This window comes from Phaethon lepturus, unplaced genomic scaffold, assembly GCF_000687285.1.
Source record: "Phaethon lepturus isolate BGI_N335 unplaced genomic scaffold, ASM68728v1 scaffold1678, whole genome shotgun sequence".
Lineage (NCBI taxonomy): Eukaryota > Metazoa > Chordata > Aves > Phaethontiformes > Phaethontidae > Phaethon > Phaethon lepturus.
Window position 1 is genome coordinate 25,696 of NW_010555300.1, and position 9,583 is coordinate 35,278.

The 9,583-nt window shown below is 34.7% G+C and overlaps 1 protein-coding gene across 1 annotated transcript in view; it reads right to left on the minus strand.

Annotated features, from left to right (window-relative positions):
* LOC104624663 (ryanodine receptor 2) overlaps positions 1–9,583 on the minus strand; it is a gene marked incomplete at both ends in the record, with an annotated part of 91,782 nt that overhangs the window by 22,618 nt on the left and 59,581 nt on the right. The window contains 2 exons of the mRNA XM_010292096.1: positions 6,062–6,135; positions 7,443–7,519. Of these exons, the coding sequence (XP_010290398.1) occupies positions 6,062–6,135; positions 7,443–7,519 (151 nt within the window). The remainder of the gene's footprint in view (positions 1–6,061; positions 6,136–7,442; positions 7,520–9,583) is intronic.

The window sequence follows — 9,583 nt, forward strand, 5'->3', positions numbered from 1 at the left end:
TCAAGACATAATGTTTGGTATTAAGACTACATATCACTAAAGTGTTGTCAGCACAGTTTCTTGTAACACAGGGAAAGATAAAATGCTATTCCTCCTAATCCCAGACGTGTACTTATGGTAGTGGCAAACATGAAGCAATTCTTTTTCCAAGAATGAGCCAAATACTATAAATGATATTCCATGACATTTTTCTCCATCCCATATAAAAATACCAGATACATAGTTTTTCAGTCACAAGAAGACTGAACACCCTTTCAGCTAACTAAACAATGAAAAATAAATTACTGTTTCTGACAGTGCTGATTAATGTATACATACAATATATGCCCGAGAAAGCAAGAAGGCAAAATCAAGAGGTACCTGTGCACTCAGAAGTGTATTATTCAACATTATATGCAGGTTCAGCCCTTCAAGATACTTTCAATATGTTGCTGGCCCAAGACCAGAGTACAGAATATCATGCCAGATTAGTCACTTTCATTTTTTTAAATTTAACTGAACTCCCGTCATGCTTAAAGTTACACCTGGAGTCACATGCTTTGTTGATCTAGACGAATATTTATATTTTACAAAAATAAGCATTACAGAAAGCCAAATATTTGGTGGAGCCTGTATCCTCACACATGCAACGCATGTGGCTTGACTGCTGAGATGGCAATGATTTTAAAACATAACTCACAAGGAAAATTGCTGATGTATTACAATTGTAAAAATTAAGTTCATAAAGGGTCCAAACATGTATTTCTTGCATATAAAGATATGACTGAAGTCATTTGTATGAATAAGACTACAGAATAAGGGTCTTTTAATTAGCTCCACTGTAATGAAATCACAAAATGAATACAAGTTATTGCAAAATTCTGCAAAATCAGAAGGTGCTAGGTACATAATTTCACATAAACTGAAAGGTCCATTCTTTTTTTTTTTTTTTTTTTTTTTTTTTTTTTTACGTATTTTTACGTATTTCAGAATGAAGCAAAAAAACCCTCTTTCAAACAGCTTGGCCACACTAAGATTTAAAAGAACCCTGGTTTTCAATTTCTACAGATGATCAAAATCTGACTAAAACCAACGTTGGCATTGACAGGAATTTTCATTTTCAGACGTTACTTACTGACTGCGAGAGGTGTCTCACTGGCAACTACAGAACTGAAGTGCAGATCCATTTTTTTTATATAAAATCTAAGAGAACCACCTTTGCTGCTATGCACACAAATTCATGCCAGTACACAAAAAGATTGGCATAGATAATGTACTTACAAACATACATACTGCATATAGTATGACAGGTTGTCACAAAACCATGTTCTTTAATTTCTGTTGAAATTAAGTATATTCTGGCATATATTTGCTTAGAGGTTAAAATGCTGCCATTGCTCATGCTGTATGTAAATGATACAGCTGCATACATGAAGGCTTTAAGCCTGTAGTGTTTACAAAACTGGTACCTTGTGTTTGTGATATATAGAAACAGAGGTATCATGTAGGAAATGAAAATAAGACTGAATGAAAAATGAAATATATGGTTTTCTTCCTTGAAAGTGCATGTGTCCAAGTTTAATAATTCTCTCTTTTTTTTTTTTTAAATCCTCAGCAGAAAATATCTGACTTCTATTACTACTCAGGAACATTGGTCTGATGCTGATATTACAGAAATGTACAAATACTTTCAGCTTTTAGAAGGAACAGGGCTCCTTTTTGATGGCTGTTAAGCAAGAGCAAAGGTCTCGCATGACAAACCAAGTGAATGTATCACAAGCCCTGGCCACACTAGGTTGGATTGCGAGTGCTGCATGCCTGTGACTTTTCAATAATCTGATTAGAGTAAGGAAAGCGCTTGTTTTATCACCGAGTGACACATAACAACTTCTCTGAAATGAAGCTACTTAAGTTCCCTTTCAAATACAAACACTGATTCAAATATAGTAATATAAAGGGGGAAAACATGCCTTCAATGTAGGCTACAGTGGATCACGCAGAATTTAAACATTCACTTCAAGTGTGACTAGGTTGCTGAAGGACAAAACCATATTTATTGATTTCACATTATTAATGGCTGAAAATAGCTCTGATGTGTACCCTCATTACAGCTATTTATTATATGGCATGTGTACCACTCTCAGTAAGTTTAATAGAAAGTCCTTTAAGACCTAATTATCAGATCAAATTTCATTCTAAAGTTGTATTTTATTAAAATAAGCCTTCTGAGAACCTATGGAGAAGAAAATAACGCCATGATACAACATTAAAAGATTAAAAATAAAAATAGAGGTTTTCTTACAAAATGAAAAAAAAAAAGGTAAAATAATCTAAGTGTAAACTTAATGTCTTAAATTTTTTACTTCATATGATAAGTAAATCAAGTCTCTCCAAAGGAGAACAACATTGCACTTTCAAGACTTTTCTGACTCACAGTGAAATAACATAGAGTATGACTTTTAAATGAAACATGAAAAACCACTGCAAGATAAAAAACATTTCTACACGTCTTTGGCTTTGAAACCCCGCTTTTTTGAAAAAGAAACAGAACAATCAAAACAAAATACATACAGAAGAAACAACACTGAGTACATCACAAAAACAAGTAAGAAACACAGTTGCTAAAGAACCATCAAAGTTGTTACCAGTGGGGGTTCCAGGGTTTGGAAAGGGAAGGTAGTACCAGTCAGAGGAGTATCAGGACAAGGAGCTTACAATGCAGACAGCACAAAGAAACAGTTGGAATAGAGCAATAAATCTCACATCCACGTTGACTGAGTACAGGGCTTTCTAACGATTGCCAGGGCTGGTATGGGACCAGAAACAAGCACTTCCCTTGAGGAAAAGTTGACTCTATTCCCGTAAGTGTCAACATCAGTTTTTCTTTGACTTTGGCAAGAATAGTTTCAGGCTTATAGGTTGTAAACTCAATGACAATTACTCATTAATATGCTTCTGCATCAGATTCAGATGACATGAGAAACAGGCTAAAGTGCACATTTTACATCCCATCATTCCCTTGGGAGTCAATAGAATTATCATTAATTGAGGACTAATTCATTACTCCTAGGAGTATCTCCCTCAAAAAAAAAAGGAACGGGAGAAAACATTTCCACATCTTTGGTACTTCCTTTGTAGTATTTACAGATGGTTATTCACAGGATTGCAAAAAGATATGTGATCTCAGGTATCCCATAAAATCTAGGATACTTCAAAACTGTTCACTACAGGAGATTCTCCACAGAGACACTGGCTGGGCTTTCATAATGCTATCAGGTATTAATACCAGCACCTGTACAGCTCTTATGTAAACTACTTTTCAAAGAATTGAAAAAGGTGTGCTTCATAATATAAAAAAATATTATTATTTGAAGGTAGAATAGCATCAAGAATAACGTAACTCTGAAAAGCAGAAGTACAGTCTTTTTTGGTTTCGCTTTACTTTGTTCTGTTTTCTTGAATTTTCAATAGCTGGATATTAATACATAAAAAAGGTGCTGTTAGCATCCCTTTGTGCCAAGAAATTTTTGACAGTGTCACTACTGTATCTTGACATTGCTGCTGCTCAGTAACAAAGAAAACGAAAACACATGATCCTAAGTGTAGAATTTTGTTAATCTGCCAAATAAAAAACTTCCACTGAGAAAACAAAAATCCAGATCATCCCACTCCCCAACATTTGGCCAGTGAAAAAAACATCTGCTGTGTTTGAGCTTATTGTTTCTGCTGAATGGTATACAGACTTTGTATTTTAAATTCTCATTTCTCATGGTGACAGGAACATCTCACGGCAACTGCTCCTACAAAGCTCTTCCTTTGCTTGAAGTGAGGAACCTTTGAGGTATCTGAACACATCAAGTAGCTTTCATAGCAAGGAAGAACCACCTGTAAAGATTATTGATTCCTCTACATTAGCGATGCACCACCTCTTTCTTGCATCAACCCCTGACTGCATTAGTTAAACCTAGCCAGTGGCAAGTCCTCTCCTTACTAACCACCCTCAAATCCTCACTGGATCCACCACTGATTTCCTGTGCTTGCACAAATCAATGCAGCGATAAAGCCACATTCAATACACGACATAAATACTACAGGAGGACTATAACACAAGGCTTTGTGTATGTATAGGTATGCTTTTTTTTTTTAACATTCATCCATTGCAAATACTAGGCTCACTAAAATGAAAAGAAATAAAAAAAGAACAGAAAAAAAAAGGAGTTTAGAAAAGCTTTCTGCTCTTAGATCTAGTGTGCCAGTTACTATGCAAATCCTGAGAAAGAGAGGAAGAACAAAGTGGGGAGAGTTGACACAAAAACCAAGAATTTTGGAATACACAATTGGAACAACAGTAGAAAAGAACCCACTGGTTTAACAGTCTTATAGGAATAAAAAATCTAATCGTATTCAGGATCTGTACAGCACTGACACAAAGCTAAAAGCAGGAAAAATAAAGAATAGGCAGTTGTTTTTAATAATTACCACGCTCATGAGTGATGACTGAGGAAGGGAGGACAGGACAATTAGTTCAAAGAAAAAGAAACAGGGAAAAAAGAAAAAAAGTTGAGAAATCGTTTTTAGCAAATACAAAATGTAGTTAGTATTGGTTTTGGCAAAATTAGTTCTGTACTAAACCAGAAAGATCAAATAAACAGAAAATTAAAAAAAAACCTCAAACGAAGAAGCACAAAAATACTCTAACATAGGTAGAGTCAGTTATGCAGCGTTTAAAGATTTATTTATATTTGCATGCACAATCAGTCACTTCCAGAAATAGAGGCAGTGGTCAAAAGAAAAATGAGACACTATCTTGACAGTTCATTTCAAAATCCAACATTATAAATACTACATTTGATTATTTCATAGTAGAAATGTTTTCTAAAAGAGCAAAACATTGTGCAGAATAATCTTCAGTAAAACATGAAAGTAACGGCCAAAACCTTATATGCCAGACAGCTGCCTCAGTGCTCAATCCACAATCTCGTGACCAAATTTTATCCACATGGGTTCACTTTATTTTGTTTACTCATATAAGTCTAGCAGGATTTTATCTATAATTTAAACTGTGGGAGCACTTTTGGAGAAGCAGCAGTTATGATCGGTCTTGAAGTTGTTCAGTCAAATTTAATAGGTCATGATTTTGATTTGAGACAAGCAGTTGAATATTCAAGAAATATGCCACATAAAAGAGCTACAGGCACAATAGCCAATGAGATATGCAGTGTTGCAGGTATGAATTATGAGCTCCCAAATGCAATAATGATTATACAGTAAAGCTTTTTTACCTTGTGTTTAAGATAAAAACATGTTAAAAGATTAGGTCACTGTAGGATTTAAACATAAAAATGTATTGTAAAAAACACTGAATACATGGGGAGAAAATGTGCTTTGGTAGCTCCATCAACTCACATAAGAATGAACCTAACGTTTCCAGACAATCGCAGTAAGGGAATAGTAGAATTTACTGTCAGACAGAAGAAAGAAATTGACAGCAAACTGGCAACACAGAGAGTAGAAAGAATTGGTTCAAAGTCAAAAGTAAAGCGAAAATTTTGTAATATTTCCCCAAAGACAAACAGAAAAGAATTACTGCAAAGAAAAAGCTTTCCCAGAAGACTTTTTTTCCAAACAGCAGATACAGTTCCCTCAACCTCTAATATTTAACTTAGAGCTTAACTAAATTGTCTGTTTTTCATTTCAGCCAAGACAGTTTAAGAAATCAGGTGGGAATTCTTAATTTTAGTTTATGCTGAAACTGGTTAGGGACATCTGAAATGTTTAACATGCATCAACACTGCTGTTGGTAAACAGAATCTGTTTTTGATTTTAAATGCAATGTCTTCACTTCTTCAGAATGATGGGTAAGAGTCCTCTGAGACCGGTCTGAAACTCAACACAGGCTAGTGATTTACTATTAACGAGCATGGGCCTATGTAAACCAATTAATTATAAACCACTTTTAAGAATCATATTTTAGCTTCAGCCTCTATACATATATATTTACAGAGTTCTTTCAAATTCAGCTTGCTTCTGGAAAATGTAAAAGAGAAAAGTTCACAGATCATTTCTGTTATATCGATAGTACCTGATCCCTCTTCAGTCACCATGCCAAGGCCTTCTGCTTTGTTCTGACGTTCAAATGCATTTAGGTCAAGAACACTGCAATGAGAAAAATTACATTTGTCCTGTGATTAATTAAATACATGAAATATTTCATTTTGTGAAAGAGAAGGATTTGTGATTTCATTTAAGTATATAATCATACTAGTGTCAAGAAGATACATTTCACTGGCTTAATATGTCTGCTACAAGATTATGAAACTCAGTTCTACAGACATAACCTGGTTTTGCTCTGCTTCAGCTCTTTATGATTGACCAAAAAAAGAGCATGTATGTGTTTATGATATACATACTCATTTTCCGGGTTACAAAGAAGCCATATTATTGACTACTTTTATATTATAGCCCAGTTCATCCCAAGCAGCAAGGTCCACTAAGAAACTATGTCATTGTTAGCTCCACTCAGCGTTCCTTTCCCTCCACATTCTGAAAAAATGAAGCTGCCAAAGATGAATACGTATTCAACCAACCAGATTTAAGGAACTCTTACATATTCCATTTCCGAATCTGAAAAGTTCTGCCTTTCGTGGCTAAACATGTCAGCTAGCCATGGATAACTTTTGTTCATAAGCAAGAATGTTTATGAAAGTCAGATGAATGCAGATGAACTACACCAGTAGCTCTGCTGGCAAGAAACCTCACTGATCTCAAAATGAAACTTGGCCAAAGACAGTGTTAAGAAAAAAGAATATAACATGGTACCCTTGACAGAAGATCGAACTGCTTGATCCAGGAAGCCCCTTTTAGTTCTATGTTTTATGTTCATTAATACATTATTTATTGATATGGTTTATTCTTAGGAATTATATATAAAACATTTAAATATATATTTATATATATAAAATCAATGTAAACTGTCGAGAAGCAGAAATGACAGAAAAGTCACAGTACCACCATGGTTTATTAAAACAGAATATTCCATTCCTTTGTCTACCTTCTAAAAAGTCCGATTAGTATTTCTCACAAGTTGAGTTTTCCCAAAATCTTTATGATTACTTAACATTGATCATTAACCTGATCTCTGCAGGATTACAGGATAACTCCAGAGTTATCAATTTGCCCCTGAGGAATGCTCCTAACTCTGGAGTTGTTTTCCAGCATATCTCAAGTAGACACAAATGCCATAAACATTTGTGAATAGAGCAATTTTACCAAGGTAGATCCGTATCATATGAAGATTTTCATACCGTGAGCACCACCTTGTTCTTTACCCTAAATCTAGCACCTTACATTCCCCAGGTGCTGTTTGCAGAAAGTATGTAGAGGATCTTTCCAAAACTATAAACCCTGTGGAATAAAGCCTAAATGCAAAATAGTATTTTTTTTTTAAGTAGATATTTTCTTACCTGCAGGACTGCATGAGACCAGCAAGGCTTTGAAAAAACCCCACATCCTTTTTATCCTTGAGGTAGTCAAGCATTTTCTGCAGTCAACACAAATAATTTATGCAGAGAATTAATATTTATACAATGTGTTAATCTAGGTAACTTCATATTATATGGACTCTAGATTACTAGTGATGCTGGTCTTTTGAAATATCTCTAATATTTATACACTAGATAAGAGTCTTGCAGACAAAAATCCAGGTATCAAAAATAAAAAGAACATTTAATGCTCATATCCTTTACAGAAAAGCAGTTCATCCATCCATTTTGGATACCCCTTTCTAAAACATGGAAAATAAAGATCGTAACTAAAGTGAATGCAGCCAGCAGTATTTAGTGTTTCATATAAATACAATCTTGCCATTACTAGGTCACAAATTTGTATTGACACTACCCTTTCAGCACCAGACTGGGCTTATCGTAACTGCATTTCATTTTAGATTATTTTAGCTGCAACAACATGTTAGTAGTCATGTGAATATTTTAAAATCTGTTTTAGCTTTATTGTAATGTGTAATAACTATCTGATAACAGATTGCAACAAGAAGTTATTCAGTAATCGGAGTAAACTCTGATTCTAGAATGCAATGTGTTGTTGAGTGAAGATACAGGGTGATACCAGAGGTCCCAGTTGTCAACAAAAATCACAATGCTCAAAGATCAGTCTTACTAGGAATGCTACAAAAATTCACATTGTGAATGAGGTAAAACTCTTTTGGCAAGTAACAAAAATAATAGGAAAAATGGATAATGAGTAATCTCCAAAATTAAAGACCACCAAAGCAGACAGTGTTAACAAAACGTATCAGCATAACCCCAAGTAGACCCAAGATCAGTGAATAAGAACATCCCCATCAACACCACCATACTAATTGAAGCAAAGAACTCCAGATGATGATGATGACGACAACTTTTCAAAACCACTTCTGTACCTCTCCCCCCACCCATATCATTCTTCCCAAAGAAGACTGAAGAGTTGATCTTAGGACCTAAAGGAAAATCGGAAAGGTGAGCATAACACCAGGGAAAACAGGTAGAAATGAGGCAACTAAAAAAAATAATAATTCTAACTGTATTACTGATGCTTTTATATAACTATGTAATTTAGACTAGTAGTATTAGTATTATTGTAAATGTACTAACAACGGTTTTCTGCATTCTGATTAGTTAAGACTTTCCCAAATAATTTAAAAAAATAGTATTACATTTGTAGTATTACAAATCCAGATTAAATACCTATGTAAAAATGTCATGACTTTCCTAAGTAATTTAATATCATTAACATCACAAAGATCTCGCAATGGTTCAAGCAGATACTGTTCTGCACGATTTGTGGTCTTTCTGGTCAATTCCTGGTAATGGAAGACCTTGAAAAGAGCGTTAGGTTCGGCTGCATTCAGCTTGTTTCAAGTGGTTGCTTAACTTGGGACCTTAACTGTTCCTAGTTGTCTGTGTGCTTCAGATTGTCCTACAGCAAGGTAGTAAAGGCAGGTATGAAGCCTTCTGGACTCAGGAATCTTCAACTACTACAGAACACCGAATGTACTCTGTTTCAGTCCCTCCTCTTCAACAGTGCAGAATACTGTTAACACATCAGACTTGTCAACTGCTCACCACATTATCTTAATATAGATTAGTAAATGAAGTTTGAGTTGTCTGCTTTTATCACCAAGACTGTCCATGGCATAAGCTAAGGACTTCTGAAGTTGTGTAACTTTTGGAGTTTTTTTGTGAAGACAGATGAGAAATTTTTCTCTACTGGCTAAAGAACAATGACAATCTCCCAAGAAATCCTTGCTTCCCACAGAATTCTTCTAGAAGTTAATGATTTCAGACAAAACTTCCCCCTTCCAGCTGAAGTGCAAAACAAATTTCTTCTAGCCTTGTATTCTGTATATTAATTACGTGTATATGAATAAGAAATATATACCTAGCAAACAAGATACTTTTGTACACTATTTTCTTCTGGGAACAAGAGTACGATAAACAGCATCTGACAAATAGTCACATTACATAATGCACTACTACAATAATAACAACCATGGTATAAAGTTCTATACTGACTAGAATGGGTGAAAATAAATGAGTACCTTACCTGCTGA